The sequence below is a fragment of the Phaethon aethereus genome (genome assembly GCF_964289735.1).
Source record: "Phaethon aethereus genome assembly, chromosome: 4".
NCBI lineage: Eukaryota > Metazoa > Chordata > Aves > Phaethontiformes > Phaethontidae > Phaethon > Phaethon aethereus.
In genome coordinates this window covers 14445239-14468241 of record NC_138578.1, presented here as the reverse complement: position 1 = coordinate 14468241, position 23003 = coordinate 14445239, and the positions used below count along the sequence as shown (strand labels likewise).

Here is a 23003-nt window from a genome sequence, read left to right as displayed (position 1 = left end):
TTTTATTCTGGCTGCGTGGAGTTGCTTCCCCTTTCAAGAAAATAAGATACCCATTCAGTGAGAAAAGGAGGTTGCATTATTATTCTGCAAACAGTGTTTATAAAATTCAGTCATTAATGCTGTGCCCACAGTTCTAGCGCTGAAGGACGGCATTTCAGTCTGTCCTGGCAGAGCAGATCGGTTACCGGTTTTCACTGGTATGTATCTCGACGCGCTGCTGCCTTTGTCCTACAACTACAGACTACCTTGGCACGGCAGTTGCATTGCTCAGCAGTTCCTGCTCGCTCTGCCGGGCGTTTAGCTATTCAGTTGGCGTTCCAGCATATTTTCTTCTGCTTCCTCTACAGACCTGAAGGGCAGGAAAATGATCTCCCGGGCTTGGCCTGAGATGGATCTGAACTGGTGTTGTCAGGGGTGCCCAGCTGCAGCAGGTTTTCTTTTCAAACTCAACTCAAAGGATGAAATAAAAATAACTTTTTTCTTTACATTGCATACCTGAAACCTGATTAAAAAGAGAAACCAGGCATTAAAAAAGTGCCAGCTTCAAAAAGTTGTTGGCACTGACAGAATGTGGCTGATCCATGGTGTTTTGTTGCTACAAGGGGAGCTTTACCTGAGGCTGTTTCCCCTTGGTCTGCTGCCAGCGACAGCAGCAGAGGTCTCTGAGGAGCTCAGGAGGGGAAGGCAAAGGAGCCTGGAGGAATTCCTTTGGGGCAGTGACTACAGACCAAGAGAAACCTCTCAGCCATGTATGTTTTTTACAGCCAAAAGCTTAGTAAACATTAAAAGCAGGCAATGTGCTGTTGAAAAGAAAGGCAACAACCCTCAAATACCTTTTTCATAGTATTCTGTCTTCAGGTTTCGTGAAATGGCAGGGGAGATGCAACACATCCGAAGACAGGTACCTCTCCCTCTTTCCCTCCGCATTTGGCATACTGGGATCTAAAAAGCAGCAGAATTGTGAAGCGGCAGTTGCCCAGAGTAAGGGCCTCTCTCCCCATTGTCCGTTCAAGAAAAGGTAAGACCTCAGCAGGAGTTTTGCCCTAGTGAGGAATCTTACCCAAGCACAGCGAGAAGTTTGTTTGTGAAGCTTAGTGTGCCTCGACGTGGGATTTCCCGGATGACTCCCACACTAGAGGTGCAGCAACTCTGATACTTCCAAAAACTGACGTGTGCAATGAGCTCCTGGAGCGCAAACCTGTGGGTCCGGCGTGGTGAGCCCGACGCACCCAGGGTACAGCAGACCCGCTCTCCTCTCCCCCCGGGACCGAGCAGAGCGTGAGCCTTGCGTGGGCTTTTTTAGGGGAGGCTTTGGCCTCTGTTGTGAATAGGTCAGGAAGCCACGGTGTCAGCCTTGCAACGTCAGGCCAGATGTCGAGGGACGATGTTGGCCGTGCTGCACACAGCAGTGCTCTAGGGCACCCCAGGCCCGTGACGCAGGACTGTGCCGTCTCGTACAGACGTACCCAAAGGAGCTTCGACCCACCCGGCGTGGGTGCTGCGTGCCGCTGAGGCACCTTGGACTCGGGCAGCTGGGGCTTCATCCACTGGCTTTTTCTTTTTTTTTTTTTTTTCTTTTTTTAACCACTTCACAGCTAGATCGGGTTTTTTGCACGAGCTGAACCCAGACGTGAACGGCGCGGCCGGCGTACTCCAGTTAGTACCTCTCGCGCGGTAAAGGAGCTACGCTGAAGGTAGCAGGACGGCTGGTGTGACCCACAGCCTCGTTTAGTAAGGGGCAGAGTCAGGACCCCTGTCATTTCACAGACTTAAAGTAAGTCTGTCTTTCCAGTTCTGTCACACAGGTTTTGAAGCAAGGATTTTTCATTTTTCTTCTGGAAATAAAACAGATGCTTTTAATAAACAAGAAGAGCCCTTGGGTGCTGCGTCTTTTTAACCAGAAGATAGCGTGGCTAGAAACCATCTCTCGGTATCATAACTTTTGCCTTATCTCTAAAGCAACACATTTGCCTGATAAAGCAAATATAAAAATACATCTTCAAATGGCTACATTCTGATTTTCTGAAATTCGTTACATCTTTAGACTGTTACTTTTCTCCCCCAAGCTGCGGTACAATTTTAGTTAATAACCTTCTCTTTCACCTTACAGTATAGTCCCATCAAGACTCCTTTCCTTTTAAAAGAAACTGATTCAATTTTTTGGCTGCTGGGGGTGAGGAGAAAGAAAACCTGAGTTTGCAGAGGAAGCAGGATTGCTTTCGTGTTTTGCTTTTCTGTCTGTGCACATAAAATTTAGACAATGAGTAAACCTTTCCCATCTGTGACTGTAATGCAGAAGTAGGTTACGCTGCCTAGAGCAATCGCAGTAACTCACTTCTCACTTTTATAGAACTTTCTGCTTTATTAGTTTTATACTGATAACTTTATAGTTGCTTTCCAGGCGTATAAAAAGCAGGTAATTGAAATCACAAAGGTAGCTTAATACCCGAGTTATTATGTAATCACCTGGACGCATCTGAAACTCGATTAATACTACGTTAGCTCTTTCAACTGGCCAGGGATGTCGTTTGTGTATCAAGACACTGACCGTTTCCTATGCGAACTGGACAAGTGACAGAAAGACCTCTTCTCCTGACAGTGCAAGTTCTGTGGTATTTAGGAGACCAAATTTAAGACCATCTGGTCAGAAGCTCCTACTGATGAAGGTGCGATGGGATAGACCTGGAATCCTAATGTTTGGATTAGTGGCATTAGGAAAAGCAGAAAATTCTAATAAAAAATTAATCTGCTGGGTCTTCAAAGTGTTATAGAGCTCAAGTTTATTTATACCAAAAGCTAGTGCTTTCATGGCTTACAGGCACAGATGGAGAAAGAGCTTTCGCCATTTCGGCCACGAGGAAACGTTTCACGGCGGCTAACGGAATGCAAGAGGGAAATTAAAGACTTCTCTTTCCAAGGCAGAAATAAGAATGAAGACCATGGATTTCTGGTGCAGCCAGATCTCGGGATTAATCTGAACTGACTAAGGATGGCATGCAATTCCAACACCTCAAAATCTATCACATTATACAACAGGCCTGGGAATTCCTTCTCCTGGCACTTCTACTTAATCTTCCACGTCTTCAGAGGTATTCCTTCAGTCAAGCATCGTATCAGTTTCCTCTTCCCTGCAGAGTGTGGCTGTAACAGCAAACAGTTCAGCCAGGGTGCCATGAATTTCCAGTTACGATGGCAACACAGATCTCCTGGTATGTGAAAGCTGAGTTAGGAAAAACTGTTTTCATATCGGGCCCCTAGAAGCGGTGTAAGGTATTTTGCTGTTCACATAGTAAAAACCGGAAGCGGATACTTGGTATCTCAGCACATTTCCAACTTTCCCAAGATCAACTGCACAACTCCCTTAATTTAAACGATGGGAAATTATAATTTGCTTATTTCCTACACTAAACGCAGCAGCACTCTGACCTGAGTCTGAAGCGAGGGGTTTCTTTAAACCACTAGTTTAGCCACTAATTCTACCTTTACATATATTCATGAATTTTGAGCCTCAGAAGGTGGAAAGCCCTGTCGTTAGCAGAAAGCCAAAGCACGCAAACAGCTTTTTGTGCTGGTCTTTCTGTTCAGCTTCAGAGAGAAACGTTGTGCGCTGTGAGCTTTGGTGTGCGAGGCTCCGTGCAGAGGCACTGCTCGAGGGAACGTGGGCTCTGCAAGCAGCTGCAGCTTGTGCTCCTTGCCTTGGTCCTTGATTAGACTCGATACTTCAGGCAGAAGTGGCTCCCTGGAAAGCAGTGACTGGTGCTGGGCTGAGATTCCTGAGACAGGAATTGCCTTCTGCTGTTCCCAGCTCTGGGTAAACGAAAGCGAGTCGTACTTGGGCTCTCCATCACGTACCCTACTGCAAAAGCAGCTTACAAGGCTTCAGCTGTTTGCTCTCACATCCTGAATGGTGAATATTAGTGCCAGAAGGAACATTAACACAGGGAAAAGGGCAACACAAAGGTACGGCCCCTGCCATCGTTCAGAGAGGTGCATCTGAGCCCAGCTGGGGGTGAGTGGGCAACCCCCACCAGGTCCTGCAGGCTCCAAGAAGGAGGTTGTCCAAAGACTACGTTGGCCCGGTTCGCAGCCTGTGTATGTTTCACTGGCACCAGCTCGTCCTGCCACAGCCATGGCTTACTGGGTGCTAGGCATCGGCTCCCGCAGTTCAGCTGAACCGAACAGCGAGTGGGCAGCCGTGGGGTCTTGGACAGGAGGGGAAAGTGCAGAGATTGAGATGAGCAAAGGACCAGAGCCCACAGAGCGCTGTATGGCACACAGGGAGCTGAAGGGCTGGCATGGATGGGTAGAGGAAAACCATCCCTCAGCTTTACTAATAATGTGGATGACAATATTCTGTATATTAGAACAAAATGCAGACACTAGAATTAGTCCGGTAAAGGACATGACAGATCATCTGGCTTTTGTTTTCACTTTAGGACGTTTCGCCAAAGGACTTGAGCTTGGTTGGAGACAGAACACCGTGTCCTGCAGCTTCATGGGTCAGATCACTGCTCGGGCTGAACACTGCTTCTCCATCAGCTCCAGCCAACATCTGTCACCCCGGGGCGTGCTCTCCTGCTGGGCTGCAGCTTATGAGACCAGGCACGGAGCGAGTGGGAGGACCTCGTAACTTCCTCTGTGAAGCTGGAAGCAAGTTGATTATCTGAGAACCAGACATCTCTAACAGGACAAAGACTTTCAGATATGTTTAAATGGCACTGTAGGGTCTGTGGCTCATTTTTGCTGTTAATAATCTGATACAGCTATAATATTTTTTTTTAATACCCAAAGACAAATTACAGCATATGAAAGAGCATGAGGTTATATTTTAGTTTTCTAGAAGCTGAAATAGTCATATTAATATATTAGGAAGACATTGTAACAAGAGTGCTAGTATTGAATGATAAAACATCCAGGGTCAGTAGAAAATATAGATCATCATCTGCAAATTCATTTTAGATATAATAAAATAGCATAGGATAGGAGATTTGTCACATTTTAAATAGGATAAATGTTATTTATACTTTATGCTGCAACATTTTATCTTTCGAAGCAGCGGGACTCGGTACTTGATCACGCAGCATCTGCAAATGTGCAGAGGGGCCACGGCAGCTCTTCCGACAGCGACGGGCTGCAATTATTGGGCTTGCTGCTGCTGAAGACCAGCCGCAGAGAGAGGCCACGCTCACCTGTCCTGTCAGGGAGGGGCCAGCTGGGCCCTGCTGAAGGGGTGCAGGTGGGGAGGAAGGTTATAAACGGGGGAGCAGGCAGGGAACAAGCTGTGAGCGTCTACCATGCAGAGGAGCACTGGCTGGTGTCCGGGTCCGGAGTCATGTTGCCTGTGGGTGAGTGGTAGAGTGTTTTCTACAAGGGAAATGTGATGGTCAGATGCAGCTGGTGGCAAGGAGAGGAGATGGTTCACAGGCCTGGAGAGGAGGAGGAAAGCTTGTGGTGGCGAGTGATTTCCCTTGTGAGTGAGCTCTGCTTTCAAGGGTGGCTACGCAGGGCTGTGGGAAGGTACTGTGTCTGTCTTCTTGCATCCCGTAGCTGAGCTCGGGGCAGGGTTTGGGCAGCCTGTGGTGCAGCGGCCCCGAGAGAGCCCAGGGGATGGTGGGTGTACGTCGGCGCTGCAGTACCAGCAGTGTGTTGGGTGCAGGTCCACCCTCAAGTTGACTAAAACTTACTGACTTAAATCAAGGTCAGAAATGTTGCTTGCTGGAAAGGCTTCTTGAGCTGTTAATTTGCTGATGGTTTTGTGAACTGTTGGACAAAAGAAGTGTAGTGTTCTTCTGAAGGTGTGATAAACCTAGGTGGTACCTGCTACATTTTCTGTTGGCACTATCTGCTCAGAAATGACTTCTGATGGTAGAGCAAGAGGAATGTGCTTGTGCAGTATGAGCATGTAAATGTCATGATGGGATCTTCAAAATACAACATCAAGGAAGTGGGGAGAATATGCAAGGAATACAATTTATCAAATAACTTGTAAATTATTCTTAAGGTTCTAAATCCAGTCTCAGTGGTTGTGTGCACTAAATGCCTAGTAAGAAATTGTACAGTGCTCCCTCTAAAGCTCCCTTGGAACTGTTATGCTTTGGCAAACAAAAACCCCGAGGTTAGGCTGTGTGTAATGCTTTCTTGGCCCATACTTCCAGGCTTAAGAGGAGGATGCAGAAAAAGCCAATTGTGAGCATATGGTATTGTCTTTGCATCCCCCTCTTCCAAAGCGCTCAGTACGGCTTTGTTGTTCAGCTGTTGATAGGGTAACATCTTTATTTATCTTTCTGTTGCTGTTTCTTTTTCTCACTTAAATCCATGTTCAATAGATTTCTTTTTTTTAACAAGGAAAAAACCACTAATAATGACCTCTGTATAAGCTTGTGGACACATTCTGTTATACCTGAGGAAGAAGTAGAGTGAAAATACCTTCTTCATGCGATTCAGCTTTGTAGCTGTTGTTTTTCCAGCCAGTATGTGTTTAAAGAGACGTGGAGGCTGCAGCATTTGGGTTTCTGCAGACTTCCAGAGTAATTTAGCGAAAGGTCACGTTTCAGTTGTTGCCACTTGGAACTGGCAGGAGAGCACACCACTTTGAATTGCTGGCATCAAGGGTGAGGCCCTTGTGCATCTCTCCTGCTGGTGGGAAAACCTCAAAGGGGCTCGTCCTTGTCTCTGCCATCACAATCAGGTGCTGAATTTAAATGAGACGGGAGGCAGCCCAAGGGTTTATGTGCCTGACTAGCACTGATTCACTTTCAAAAGAATCAACCTCTTTCTCTACACCAAAAATAAAACAGTAGGAAGAGCACTGGGCAACTATGGGAATAAAATAGTTGTATTACCTGCTCTTCGGCTTATTAGCTGGTCTTTGGCTTTCTAACTCTCTAATAAAAAATTGACTTCCTCAGTCATTTTGTAACGTGACAATGTACAACAGATATCATGTAACGTCATGATGAAGTCGAAATATTACTCAGGCCCTGTTGGCACTCAGTACTTTTTGTTTCAGAAGGAAACAGAAGTGAATTTGCAATTACAGTTAAGTTTGGGGAACACTGTGGGAGAATCACTGGCTTCTGAAGTGGGGTTAAAAAGAATGCAGCAAATGTTTTAGTGTACTTTGGTGTTAGAAAAGAGTAGAGATAGCTACAAAAGGCTTTCTCATCCTTTGCAGTTGTTTCTTTTCAAAAAGCATTGTGCAGTACTTAAAAATGGGATGGTTGTAAACGAACAGCAAAACGGAATGCGTAGTAGTAGCTGAACGTGGTGAGAGGCTGAAATGGGAATTTTTTTTCCCTCCATATCACACAAGTATCTAATTAAGTAAATAGCTGCAGAAGACAAATTATGGGCTTGTGAGCCTATCGTTTGTTTAGCAAAGGGAAAACGGGAGCTTTTCCGCGGGATGATCCTCGTGTCTACAACACTGTCGTGCCGACCTTTTTTTTTTTTTTGGTCTATTCTGACTATGGAAGCTAAAAGATAAAACTAGGCCCTGCTTTGAATTTCAGATGTGTGGTAGCTAATTGCAGTACAAACAATCTTAATAAAGAAGTGTCATTAGTTATAAAATACATTTACTCTGGGCTTTCCTAGGTAGGAGATGGAGAGCCCAAGCTGCAGAGGGCTGTTACCAACTGGATGGCTCAGGCTGTGATTTTGTCAGTTACTGTGTTTTCTATTTACGTACTTAAAAGCAGAGATGACAAAACTTGTCTGTGTCCTAATTGCCTTGAGCTTTTAGGAAATATTTATGGACTATGTGCAGACTTTCAGGAGATGAGTAATTAAATTTCTACATCTTGTTAAATGTCTTGTAGAATCTTATCTCTGCCTGCTTTAAACAGCTTCCTCTTTCAGTCTTGAAAGCAGTTTCCACTAAAATTGTTGAAATTTAGAACAAATATTTTTATGCTAATGGTAGCACATTAACCTCATGTGAAGCTTTGCTCCATCTTCCTCACTTCAGCTTATCTTCATGTTTTGTTCCATAAGACCTCTTGACATTTTAAGATGAACTGTAGATACTAAACATTATTAAATTGCTCCCACTTGGATAAATGGGAGCTTTGCCATTGGTTCCCCTGGAAATAGAATCAGGACCTGGATAGACGTGTGTAATGTCGAGTAAGACAAGCTAATATGCTTTCTGCCTGAAAAAATAGCACTGTAAGCACTTCTGAAGCTTGTCCTCTAGCGCTCTGCGACATGCATGCTACTCCTTGATCAACTGGCAGTCGAAACTGTTCAGTACGTTACAATGACCTTCACATTAATTTGCTAGAAACAAAACCAGCAACCCTGCAACAGGCTTGGCCAAAAGACTCCCAGTCACAGGTGCTAGGTCACACCTGAGTATAAATGAAAATACATTAAATTCACATCAGCACCCAATGAATTCATAATGAGCTGATGCTGTCACCATAACAAATGCCAGAAAAGAGCTTACAGAGGTGGCCAGAGCTCTTGTTTTTGAGGGTCTATAGGCACAATAAATATTACTGTCATTTTGATTCAAGTTCTACTTAATCTTTGTTTAAGTGGTAATCACGGATGTGGAAAAAACCTGAAGTGTAAGATTATAAAGAACTTGGTTTTCTGCAGTACTATATGTAACTCTCAAGTACTCCTGATTACATGTTGAAATTACCCTTCTCTCAGCTCAGAATTTCCTTTCATCAGGGACAGGATTTTCAAAGGAAAAGCCAATGTCATGTACAGTCTTGGGATTTTATTTATCTGACTCTTGGCCCACCAGGAAGCGCACTCTGCAGTGCTGCAGTATTAAAAACATGGAGTTATGCATAGGTGTTTTGTGTGCCCAGGCGCTAAGTCCTGGACTCCAGAGACTTGAAAAATCATCTGGCAGAAGCAGCTCAGCAGTCACCTGGAAGTACTTGGTGGATTGTGGCAGTGTCTGAACTAACTTGAGATTCTGTGAGTTGTAAAACCTATGTCCTCAGTACCACAGCATCCTCCCCTTCAGATTTAGCAACAGCTAAATCAGCTGCCGGGTTCAGAAGAGTAAGGGGAGCGCTAATTTACACTTCAGGTGTAGAGGCGGCGTACTGCCCTGTCAGTGCCCTGCTAACATTCTTCCGAGACACTTCAAAGTAGACTAATAGCAATGGAGAAAAATGGAGCCAACAAGATTGGAAGTTTGTCCCAGACCTGTTCTTCAGTAAAGCTAGGATAAGTGTTCATTCTCTGCTTCATCCTGTTCCTGCAGTTTACCTTAAAACAACCAAAATTATGCACTTTCTATGAAAGCAAGCTCTGAGGACCTATCCCCAGCAGACCACATGCTTTAACTTTACTAAATAAGCAGGATGAGAAAGTGCTTAAAGCACTTAAACTTGCTTGTTTTGACCCCTCGAAGGCCAGCTTCCACAGGTCTAATACCCGGGCCCCATTTCCAGCCAGGTTCATAGCAGAGGTATTTTCAGTGCTATGAACAGCAGTGCAAAGAAAAAGCAAATAAATGCCTCTGTCCGTTGAGCGGTGACCTTGCTAAACTACAGCAGGTATCTTGAGCATCTGTTGTAGGCAGTTCTGTGGCCTTCTCTTACAACAGTATCATGGGAACACACATCAGCTCCGGAGGATTCATCTTGCAAGGATCAGTGCAAGGACGTTTCAATGAGAAAATGAATAATTCTTTACTCTGATTATGATGATTAATTCTGTTACGTCAGCAGCCTTGGGCACAGCCAGTGACAGCAGCAGATTTCATATGGGGAAAACTGAGTTCAAGAGCCAAGAACCTTAAAGGGGGATTTTGTGTGGTTAAGTAAGAGTATTAATAAATGACACACAAGCAGCTGTATTTTATGTATACGCAGAAATGCACATACTTTCCTCAAACCTATATAAGACTTTGTGCTGATGTATAATTGTTTTGTGTTTGAAACATCAGCCAAGATTAAAGAAACCCTGGCATTGTTGCTGGAATCGGCCAGCCACAGATGGAGTCAACTGTGGAAGTTTTTGGGCCGTGTGAAGTTGTGCAGAAATTCTATCACAGGTGCCAATTTCACAAATAAGTAATCACTGTTGAACTGGCTGGTATCCTATTTCCCTCACTTTGAATTTGGTTATGCAAAAGACTAATTGAGATATCTATCAGGTACATAATTTAAGATGGGTAGCTCTTTGCTAGCACATGAAACTGGATGGCCCTAGAGTTGCAATTTCTGAAGGGGATTTGACCCTCAGACAGTGCATTAACTGGTTTCCTCACGGTTCTGAAGGCAAGCACTTGACATGCACTGATCGGGTAACATCCCTCTCCAGTACAGTTTGTTCCCTCAGCTGCCATAACCAAGTTGGGCTCTTTGTCAGTTTGTTTTTGTCTTGGATGCATTCCAGCTCATGTCTTTTATGCATTTGGTATGAGAGGCATTTAGGAGGGAAGTACCAAGGCCAGGTTCCTCAATCCTGTTTGTTAGGAAATGCTCATTTGGCAATCCTAGCATCATTAAAAATTGTTCTCTATAGGGTATGCTCTGCCAACATATGACCTTTAGCTGTGAAGAAACAGTAGAGGAAGCACCACAAAAATAGGTAATTCTATAATCGGTTCAGGTATTTGACAGATAACAAGAAATAACTCTTCGTTTAAGCGTGGCATTTAGAAAGTTGGAGTAACACTCGAGGTGGCTGTCCTTCTATCTTGATCTGTCTGCGGTTAAAGTTGCTATCCTCTCAATGTTACCCTACAGGAGGAAACTTAACACTATCACTTAGATATGCAGATTGGTAATTAACATGTTGACTTTCAAATCACAATCACTGCCAACGCTTCTGCAAGTGTCACCTCCTCAGCTCAGATGTGCTGATCACTTGCCTTGTACCAGTACATTTGCACAGAACAAGTATTTGAATCCAGTATTTTGACACACCACCCCTCCCCGTGTTTTCTCACCAATTCATACACAGAGGTTGTTTCCAATCAGTTGGGGTTTTTTTGTATGATGTGCAAAGAAAAGAGTTGAAGGCTAGGCACAGAAGAAACAGGTCTCTCTTTGATCTAATGAGAAACTGTATTTTAGATTTTAGTGGCAGAGAGGATACACCAATATTTTTAATGCAATAAAATTTTTTATTATCTGAAGTGCACTTGTAATGACTGCATATAGACCCATTGATTAATACCTAATACTAAAAATGCTGGAAAAGTAACACTCAAGTACAGAGAGAACTACATTGATCTGCCTTACCTACATAAACAAGGAAGTTACTTTAGTGTCAATTTACACTTTTTATACAATCTGCTTTCCAACTATTCAAGGGAGACCAATAGTTATGACAATTCATTAGAGAATGCAGTTGACTTTTATTGGGCAGATGAAAAAAATGCAGTCACCAACCCACTGCTACATTAATTTTATGAAATCAGTTAACAAAATTACTGTAAAAAATAACAATCTCTGATGAGTAAATGGAAGCAAGTTGTACAGCTCTCCCACATTCCTATATTGATAGGAGAAAATGGCACTGAACCATCATACTCAGTAATTCAAGGACAAAACCACTTCTGTTGCTTCAGGGAATAAAAATATTCCCTTTTTCTCCTCCAGTCCCAAATACAATATTGATTTATTAAAAAAAAAAAACCTCACTTGGAGTTACTGCAGAAGTCCCACACTCTTTACTCTGTAACTTTGATATCTAAGTACCTGCTAGAGCTATCCTACTGGCACAACTCAAGTGAAGCACTGCTTGGCTCCTTCCAAGTGTTTTTAGCTTGCCAGCATACTAAGCTTAATCTTCCGGTTCCTCATAATGTGCATACCCACTAGCATAGGTCCTTCCTAAATTCAAATTGCTGAATACATCCGTGGTCTCAGTATCGGAATCCTTCCCTCCCTCATCATTGTCATCTTCATCGTCATCTTCTGCTTCGTATTCATCATATTCATCCTCACGGTCACCTGCATCTCCAGCCTTGCTGGAGGAGAGGCTCTTCCAGTAGGCATCATAACCAGAAGCTCCATCTGCATCTTCGCCTCCAGTCTGTCGGCCAAACTTCAAAGAGCGTGCTGCAGGCAGAGAAAAATCATCATGTTCCCATCCCTCAACAGCAATTTGAGCTGAGCATCTGACATCTCATTTCCCTTCTTTTTCACTACTCGGCAAAGAGAATACAATGTTAGGCAACCTTTTTCTAAATACGACATTTTCAGATTTAATCCTTACTCTGACTGAACCTTTCTGCTACACACAGTCTGTCCCCCTGCAGCCAAGTTTGTATAAACAGTAACTGCCCCCAGAGTATGACTTAGGTTTTAGGATAAACCTATGGTACTCTAGCCAAGAAAACCTGTAATTGGATGTGCTTTGCAGACACAATACATATTGTGATTTATTCAACAGTGGCTGAGGTAGATTGTGTGCATGTCATCAAATCGCGCTTTGAAATTCATTAGCCAGCTGCTTGTAGATGAAATAAAGGCTTAAGCAGTGATTTTTTGCAATTTTTCGTAACTAAAATCTCAAACTAAACAAAAGCTTTCACTGTATTGGAATCAATTACTGATTAAGAATGAGAGACTGCTCAATTCTAGAACTAAGAAACATGAAGTTCTCCCCAAAACAAATGCAGCAAAGCTTTGCCAAACAATTGAAGGTAACTGGATTTTACTGAATGTTCCTATGCAGAAAAGTAGTCACCAATGGTACTTGTATTGCTTGTTAGCTAGAAAAGCAGGCTTACTTGACATGCTCAGATCCTTTGTCTGCTGAGTTTCATGGCCACATTTAGGGCAGGGAGGCTCTTTTCCTTTTTCCTGCTTGAAAACCTTACTTCGCACGTGATCGTCACAAAAACAAGCCTGTGGGGTGAAAGAAGAATAAAAAGGCTAAATGTTTTAATCATAGGAGCATACTCTTTGGCAAGAAGCAAGCAAAAAAGTATCTAACAGCAGCAGGATTTTCTGGTAGGGATTAAAATTTAATGAGCTCTATCTGCAGTGGAACTGGAGTCTGTGCACAGAGCAACCGCTTCTGTATTGAATGTAGTTTCATGGCTTCCTGGGGAAGAGGCTGGATAAAAGTGCTGATAAACAATTAGGGAAAGTAACACACTCAAGGACTGGATTATAGCACTGCCCACAAGGAGCCTGGCAAACTTTGGTTTATGCTGACAAGCTTAAATAAAATACAATTAGACGTGTATGCCAGAATATAACTATGCAGTGACCTGCAGACAAGAATTAGAGATTGAAATTTCACATGTTGAGCACCAGCGTGCCAGTGAAGGTATGTGGAGAAATGAACAATTTGGAATATGAACTCAATGCCATGGGAGACTGCAGGGAAACATATGGAGGGTAAGAAGAGTAAGAGCAGGCAATGAACCAGCACCTGGAGAAATATGGGCAATGCTGATGATGAAGCAGGTGGAACTTTTTATACAAAATTACTTCTGAGTGTGTAAAACCAAAAGCCTGACATCAACAAATTAGCCTCTGCATGTGTAAAACTGGATTAGCTGCGGAGATTATTTCTGGTGGATCCAGGCTGCAGTGTTTTCTGGACAGATCATCACTTGACTGTCCAGGAAAAAAAAAACACCACAAAACTTTTTTAATTGTCCTAGTTCTACACTGGATCAAAACATATTCCAAAGCGCTGGATTCTGTTCAAGACCAAGGATTTGGTTTGGATGGTTTTGGGGTTTTTTTTTTTTAAGGCCCAAACATGGTACAGCCCCAGTTTAAACACAGAGGGCTGGACAAAGTGAAAATCACCTTACCTGGCACAGATCACCACAATGGCTTGTGGTTAACAGGCAACCACAGACAAAAGCCCTTTTGTTCCCCATAAGTCTGCCCCCAGGCTTCAGAAGCTGATACAGAAGTATGAATATATTATTAATAATGTAGAGGAAAACGTGACAAGGCTTGATACCAGCCTTGGAGGCTAAGGAGAACAAGTCTAAAATCAAAGGTACTTGCAACTGTCTTTACTCTTTACCTTACAACGCAGGCATGAATGCTGCCCAAGCCTGTTACAGGAAACACCTGTTGGAGAAAATCAATATGTAAAATGCAGCACTTGGAAAATGCAGATCTATGATGTTTTTAAAGCCTTGTAAAAGTATGTAATAATGTAATTGAGGCATTTATTTTTAACTCCCTGACACAACTGCACTTCGGCAACACAAATCAGTCATTTTACCACACACTACCATTTTACCGGATTTTTTCCAAATCTAAGCCTCATTGCAATAATGTAATTTGACACAAAAAGTAAAAATTGAACAGGGGGGAAAAGTTAAACTATTTCTTGACTTCCTACGCTTTCAAAAACAAAAGTTTCAGAACCAATTTGGTATTAAGTAATCACCTTGCTTTTCCTTTTCACGGTGTTAAAAGGAGAAGTGCTACCATTTTACAGTCACTTTAAACAATGCCATGGCAGCCTTTAATACTTTTATCTCCTTTAGATGGGATGTAAGAACACTTAAAGCTTGCAAGTTTCCAAGCCTAGAACAGTTGTTTTGTTCTGTATTTTCTGTCATGTCCTCTGGAAATGTACTTTATTGCACAACAACTTCATATGAAAAATCTGTTAAAGAATTGTAGCTTTTTTTTTTAACTCCACTAGAGGGAGTATAGCAAAGGCAACCCCACAGGAACTGGCAGCAGCACAAAGCTGGGTGAATAATTACTCAAGAAGCAGTAATATGTATTTTATCAGTCTCTGTGCAAGTACTCGTTCCTTTCCACCTTGCCTTACCCTTGTGACAACAAAGGTTTTGAATCTGAAGTGATAAGTATGATGAGTTCTCCACATGAGCAGAACAGCCATGGGATTTAGCGCTCCGTCGTGTGTTTACACATGGAATTGGAAACGCTAATACATTCACACAATTCTGGAGTATCTGCACTTTAAGAAACTTCTCTCAGATAGTGATGGAAAGTAACAGTACCTTTTTCACAGGTAGAATGGGATTTAGACTACAACTGCATGACTGTATTTAAAAGTTTGCGTATTCTGTAAAAGTTCAGGTTTTATAATCTTGTTACCACATGCTGACAAAAATCCTGCCTCTCTACAATGGCTGCACTGGGCCACAAAATATTGAACACGGTGAAAACCCTCAAAAAAACAATTTCTCTATTCAGGGCGTGACATCACATCTGTGAATTAAAAGCTTCCAACAATCACTGAAAAAAAACATTCTTGTGGAACAGCTGTTGCTGCTTCAATATTGCTATGCAGAAAGATATTCTAGCAGAATACATCACGGGAAGCTAATCAAGGCTTAGAAAATAGCTGGCTGGGAAAAAAAGGATGGGAGATGAAAAGGAGGTAAGAGATTTCTAAAGACACAGACTATAACATTGAAATCGACAAATATTCTGAATTGGGAGAAATCAATTAGGACAAGCGATTAGTCAGTTCTGAAGAAAACAGTATTATACACGATAAAGAACACCTTGAATTTCTATAATAAGAATTGAAAATGTGATAATAGTCAAAATACACATGTAGAAGTTTTGGAAAGGACAAATGCTTGCCTCGTGGGATAAACCAAATAGTAGTAAATGGTGGGTGGAAAAGCAATACTTCTACAAAAGATCAGTTATTTCAAACATGCATAGTCTTGGTTGGTTTGTGTTTGGGGTTTTTTAACTTCCCTTGAAGTTTTCCTGTTTCAGCCAGAGGTGAGTAGCGGACTAGCAAAGTCAGGCATGGCCATCATATCCTCTTATAAATAGCAGCTTCAATTTTGTCCATGCAATTAATTGAAGTCCAAAAGGACATAGAAGTCTTCAGCTACCTGTTCCTTGCTCAGTAAAAGTGGACATGTATCAACAGTCGATACATTACTGACACATATCCAGAGTCCACTGGTCAGTGAAGAAACTAACACTGAGCTCACGCTCTGGATGAACACCACTTTTGTTACTTCCTTCCATGCTCACCCCGTCTCACCTGAATCACATGATGACTGCTTCCCAAGCCATAGCCTTCCTCAGAACTTGCTGCTTTTGCAAAATCAACAGGTGCAAACACTTCACCAACATACAGGCCATCCACAGCAATCTGGGAAAGCTCAGCCAGCCTAACACAGGTAGTATTATTTAGGGCAGCTGTTTTCTGTGAGGAAGAGGTATCTAGAAATAGCTCATCATATGGTCAGCAGTGTGGAAGAGAGCTCCTCCTTGCCTGCAGAGCTTTGTGGAGTAAAAAAGCAGCATCAGCAGCTCCAGCAGTTTTGCTGCAGTCCTGGCTGCTGCCAACACTGCAACTTTAGAGACTGCTGGCTCCTGCAAAGACAACTTCCCACAGCAGATCTGTAAGAGCCAGGCAGGGAAACAACTGCCACGGGCAACCTGGCATGGAGGACGGTCAGAGACAAAAGCTCTAGTCTAGATAACTGGGTATATCAAGGGCAAACACATAGGAAACAGGCCCTTTCCTCCAGTGGTGGTAAAAGCTCTTTGGAAAAGGTGATGGAGAGTATTCTGGAGCACAGAGGAAGCAACTGGAGAGTCTGCTTAGCTGTGGTGAAAGGGACTATGAATAACCAACTCACATTTAAATGTCTCTGCTTCCAGAACTTGGCAGCTGGCTTGATGTTCAAACTGATCATCTTCACAGAGGAAATTGTGGCAAAAAGAGCAGGCAAATATTCTGCCTCCTAAAAGATTCATCAAGGTAAAATAATCAGCAACAGGCATAGGCATAAAGTTCTGCTCTGCAAACAATTTAGGTAGTAGTTTTGACGAAGACCAGTTCTCCCTTCTGTCACAAATGCTTCAACAAAGTCCTAAATTAGACACTGCCATACATTATTACACTGAAAAATACAGTGTATCCTACAAGACAGCATAAATATAAAGCAAGTATTACTTCTAGTCCTTCATTTTAATTTGACTATGGCATTAAGCCTTTTTTTCTTCAATCAGATCACATTCTGTCTCATCCAGTCTCCTTCCCTCCCACCCCCTCACCTCTGATCCAGAGTTGAAATAAACACTTTAAAGGATCCCACAAATGGAGATCAGTATGGTTTGCTAGGCGGTTGGGAATCCAAATACCTATACTGGCGCAGGAATGGCATAAAATTGTGCATTGACAATCTGCTACAGCGCTTAATGATGTGAAGCACTCAGCTGATAGAACAATTAATACTTTAGGTTATGTAGCCATCCCTGAGTAGAGCACTGTGTGTTCTCCAGCAGGTTGCTGATGTTCCCCACTGCATAAAGTCTATTTTTAAAATGGGGAGAATGCTTTGCTACGAAGAAACATACTGCAAGGGCTAATCAGTGAAGATTAAGAATTCTGTATTAAGAGCATAGGTACAATAACTTAAGCAATGTGAGGAGAAAAGTATCATTTAGATTTTCTTATTTTTAAAGTGTGAGCAACCTACCATGGTCCCAGACACTTCTTTCACACTCAATGCATTCTGCATCTGCGAGAGGGCAGATACACGCATGTGTGCTGAGACACTTCCTCCCGTGACACACCCAAGCTTCACAGAAATCACAGATTGCACCCTGCAATTATAGCAAGAGATCATCTTGGGGCTTCTGCAATACCTAGAGAAAGTCTCTTATTCCATAACCCTGAATGGATGCAAGTATCCATTATCTGAGTGGGCTCATTCCAGTTGAGTGAGAGAGTATGAACTGCTTCTGTATTCCTATCAAGCTGCTCCACAGTTCATCTTGTTTGTTTGATATTCATTTCTGCAGGATTAAATATAATGCAAAATAACTTGGTATTCTCCTTTTCTGTTTTTTACATTTCCTATCTTAAATCTTATGCATGAAAATTGCGTCCTCCATCTGAAACTCGAGACCCATAAATGATAACAGTGTTCTGGCAAAAATGCAATTTCAAAGGCGACCTGAAAAATGCCACTAGATTCTCACAGCTGAAATCACTCATTTGGATTTTAAACCATGCTATATTAGAACACAAGCTCTGCAGAGAGCAAAGATCAAATAACTCATTAGAAATAAGTTAGACTCTAACTTTCATTTTGATCTACAAAATCTACGCATCAACTATCCCTTAATTGTAGCATTTAAGAAGCCTCAGCCCATATGTAGCAAACTACTGTGTGCATGTAATGCACACAAAACTAAGAAAGCAATGGTGAATCCAAATTAATTGTTGATGAAAATATCACATTGGTGAATACATAGAATGAGTTTAGGAACTTCAGATGGGAAGGCCAGCTGGGTTACTGAGAAAAGCTGACTGCCAATTGGAGGCAGAAACAGACAGAGGTTTAGTCCATACAGCATTTAATCCAGAGGCTATGACATATCATAGCTTGCTTTCCAGAATGGAGTAACTAACTTGTCCTAAGAACAAAAATTTAAAGGCCAGAAGCTATGACTATCTCTAAGAGCCCAAATGATTTTTTTTTTTAAAAAAAACAAAATTCCTTGTAATGCCATGGAACAGATTCCTCTCTGTGATATTGATGCATATGCATTAGCGCAATACTGAAAGGACAGCAACAGAAGTCCACTGGCTTCTACAGAATGATCCTAGATTTTAATGAAGACTGGGAATTGGCCAAGGGGCATGTAAGCTCCAGAGCTGTTAATGCATGTGCTTAGAGCCCGCCACCAACACAGATCTGTTAGCATCCAGGACATGGCTCAGAGTTTGCAGGAGTTGAATCTAGAAATGCAGAATTTGGGTTTCCAGTATAAGGGAAAAATCAGTTTGTGACTGTAAGATGAGCAAAAAAATTTGGCATGGTACATGTTATTATTCCGTAAGTCTTACCTTTTTTCAGAAAGATTTGCATAGAATAACTTTATCATGGAAAAAAGCTATAATTGTGTATACATACCACCATTGCTAGTCCAGTACTGTACACACCAGCATGTTTTATAACACAGTCTGAAGACTTCATCATGCATTTGGTTTTTCCTGTTTAAAAAAAAGGCAAGTAAGGAGAAGAAAACTATGTCAAAATAAATAAAAAAATAGAATGAATGTTCATATAAGAGCTGTATTTCAACCAAATACCTGTGCTTAATTGTAAATCTAGGTAAAAATAATGCAAACTAATGTCTGCAACCCCCTCTCACATCTCCCTTACATCAAATTATTAATTGCCCGTTTTCAGCCAAAATCTCTTGCACCCAGCATTGAGATAATACGGCAACATGTTGTCTTGCTCTATGTTTTGAGGCATTGGCAAGAATTTCAAATGTCAAAACAAACTGAAGAAAAAATTAAAGTGAAAGTCAAAAAATGACATGTCAAAAGTTGCATTTAAAACTGCTGCTAGTTCTGTCCTACCATAAAAGCAGCATGTGCTGTGTGCAAAGCTGAGGCCCTTTGAAAAAACACGTGCACCTGATGATTTAATTACTTGGATACTTGGTTTTGTGGTGGTGGTGTGGTTTTGTTTTTTTTTTGTTTAAAACCATGCAAGAGATTACTTCCTAGACAAAATAATTCCCTTTAAATGCAAAAGATGGGTGGGAGAAAACGCCACAGTCTGCACTTAAAAGTCATCCTGACACAAGCAAGCAGTTAGGGTGACAGCTTTCCCCTACTCCTTGCTTCTGACATAAATAGCTCTACCAGAAAGGTCCACACTCTGTATGCAGTTATACTAGTAAAAAAATACTGTAGTTAGCCCAGGCTACTGCAGCAGAGTTTTATCACTCATTTAAGCTGCCCTGCCACAGACCCCTTCAGGGTCTCTGCTACTGCCTGCTTAGAGAAACCAATGAAAGGGTGCTCCCTGCAAACCCATTCAAGAGCTGACAAAACCAAACTCTACTCTGAAAATGTAATTAAATTAAATCCCAGTATGCAGCATCAGCGGAGTTTTGTATTAAATCACACCTCAGATACCAAATGGCACTTAGAGGGTAAGGAAGAACCAGTGGTGTACTGAGCTGGGCTATGTGAGGTGGCGGCGATAGGACTGTGTCTGGAGCACTGCAATACAGCTACCTTGCTCCCAGCCCTCTGGGACTTCTCTCAGAAAGGTGCCGTTGGTTTATAGGGGCTGTCCCTAATGCTTGATGAAGCACCAAACAGCATGAATGGTCTTTGTGGTGGAAAACCCTGGGACTCAATATAATTTTGTGGTTGTCATTAGGAATGCTTTTCCTCCAGAAACATACTGCGGATTAAGATAAAGTCAACACACAGGAGTCAACTTCAGATTTATAACATACTGTAAGATAGACAGCATGTTTTTAGTACTTCACTGCATGAGGACGGAAGACTTATGAAGGACGACACACTGCCATTGCACACTAACAGCCTGGCTTCCAGAAATGCTCAGTATCTGCAGGTCCCAACAAAGGCACTGGGAACCTGCAGATGTCAGCAGCTCTGAGAGTCAAACCACAAAACGGCCAAACTGCTTAATGACAAATTGAAAATCTGTGAGGATGTGCTGAAACAGTAAAAGAACAAAATTCACCTCAAAGTTTGAAACTATTATCAACATTCCCTGCAAGCAAGCAGCTGTTTTAAAAACAAAAAAAAAAAGGGGGTGGGGGATGAGGTGGGGCATTTTAGCCTGACTCAGAGCTGAGTCCTGTCACTAGGAGTCCTTCTCTTCTGATTCCAAAGCATCAGCCCCCCAGCACATATAAATAACATTAGCAGCATATGACGTTACAAAACCATGCAAAATGAATAATGAAATGTTGCTTTAATTGATATTAAGCTGATCAGAAATGATATCATTCCTAAAAAGCAGTATTTATTGGTGCCTTGCTGGCAGTCAGAGCATTAACTTCGCTGCTGTTATGAAACAATACTCCATGCAGTCAATCTAGGGAAACGGTTAGTCAGATGTTCTCAATCCTAAAAGGCATGGTGGGTGTTGGGTTGATGGTTGGACTTGATGAACTCAAAGGTCTTTTCCAACCTTAATGATTCTGTGATAAATTCTCCCGAAGATCAAATACTGAAGATGAGCCCATGACCCAGACTTGCAAACCTCTGGTGGTCAGAGGCATACGCATTAGTGCATGATCAAGCAAGATCTCTTCTCAAGGAGGACATTCACTGCAGATGTAAAAGAACATGCTCCAAAAATCATAAAGATACTTTAAGACAAAGGTACTCTAACTGCTGAGAGTGTAACACCACAAATGCGACTGAGGATAGCATGTTTTCGATCGCTATTTCTACTTACCACATTGTGCACAAATGGGCAATTTTTGAACAGCATTACAGAAGTAGCAAAAAGCTCTATTCTTCTGTCGTCTAGTCACATGGAGGGGGCGAAAAAAAGCAAGCATTAAAAAAAGACCTGTAAAACGTTTGAAAACAATTAATATTAAACTACTGGTTTTAGAAGAGGAAAAATACTTACCTTTGGCACTTATCACATTCCTAAAGAGAAGAAATAAAATACTGGTAAATATTTTTATTCTAGGTAAAATACTTAAAATTTACAGACCCCACAGGGACTCTGAATTAAGTTGTGACTAGAACCAAACTTTTTATTCAAGTATTATACCTCTGATGCAAATGTAACCTTGAATATAAAGGAAGGATTGTAGGAAGAATGACATTCTAGTGGCATTAAATACAGTCAATGTATTATCACTGGTTTTACATAATTTAAAATCAAGTACTGTAATATAAAATACTTTAGGTTATTTTACCATTGAAGCATTACAAGGATGTTTGGCTAAATCTATGTTGGCTCTTGAAGCCCTTATCTGCTTTTCACGTTCACGACGGTTCTCAGCTTTTTTACGAGCACCAGTCTTCTTTTTAGGCATTTTTCACTATCTGTGGGGGGAAAAAAATAGGCATGTAATGAATGCACACAAAACTATGTATGTAAATACACGCATACACATGACACATCCGTCACTAAAACTGGATCTTGGAGTTCCCATGTTAACTGTGCTTCATCTCCATCCATTTCCTTTTCTGAAAGTTTCTTTTCAAATGTAGAATAAGGGGCCAGTCCCTTAGGAAGAGCCATGTGATGAACCATGAAGAATCTTGTGATCCGGAAAGGACTTTGCTGTCTTAAACTCTGCGCTTAACTATCTTTCAAGTGTTTTGCCTTAAAACAAACCTGCTATGTTTTGTAGGTTTGTTTGTGATGGGCCTCTCTGGTTTTGGTTTGCCTGTCTATTTAATAAGGACAATATTCAGCTCATTTTCTCATTTACTTTTCTATCTTCTCATGCTCAGTAACTACTTTCAATCAGTTAAAAAGCATTCCTCAGGTAAGCGAATAATAGTGTACTACAAAAATGCAAATTTCACACTTCATGAGGGCTTAGAAAACAAAATGTCATTATATAGATTTAAGAGCTATGACAAAGGGGTGTTTGTACTGCTTATTTATCATTCTAACACATTCTAACACAGCAATAATGAAGAGATGGGCATGCATTGCTTTGAAGACGCCACTGCTTCCTAAGAAGGGTTTGCACTAATTTAACTCCATCTCCACACAATGCGTGTGTCTATTTTAACATTCTAAGCAGGAAGCAATACAATACAGTGGTGAAACCGTCAGGCAATCAATCAGACCACTGCTCTCTTGTCATCTCCACAAAGAACTGTGCAGTACAAACATACACTTAGTTTACTCTGTGTTTGTAATAAATTAGGCAAGTATTATCCTGACTTCATGAAATGGACAACTGAGAGATTAAAGGTGTGGTCTGATATTAGAATTCCTCTTGTCAACACAGGCACTGAAGATAGGCACTCTTCCTTATGCTCTATCTTTACCATCCCCGCATTTCTGATGATTTAACTGTCATCGGTGTCACATTCTAAACCAGATACAGCTAGAAAACAAAACAAAAAAACCCCAACACGCACCCCCAAGGCCCAGATCAGCACAATCTGATGGGGGAAGACAGTGAAAGGGGCAGCAGGGGTATCTCCTTAGCAAGCATGGGAATAAGAAAGCAACTAAGGAAGAGGCAAGGACCCCTCCACTAACAAGAATATTGCCTTACTGAACATAGTTCTAAAAAAAATAGTCCCAAGTCTATGGCCCAGGT

General features: G+C 41.8%; 1 protein-coding gene across 1 annotated transcript; it reads right to left on the bottom strand.

The window, feature by feature from the left end:
* Window positions 1–11126: 11126 nt before the first annotated feature.
* Window positions 11127–21752, bottom strand: ZNF330 (zinc finger protein 330; the record flags this gene model as incomplete). The annotated part of the gene is made up of 9 exons (XM_081999009.1): window positions 11127–12041; window positions 12716–12833; window positions 13978–14024; window positions 16550–16654; window positions 17393–17519; window positions 18836–18915; window positions 21158–21228; window positions 21338–21357; window positions 21633–21752. 9 exons carry the CDS (start codon window positions 21750–21752, stop codon window positions 11764–11766), a joined length of 966 nt encoding a protein of 321 aa, XP_081855135.1. The 3' UTR covers window positions 11127–11763.
* Between the last annotated feature and the right edge of the window lie 1251 nt (window positions 21753–23003).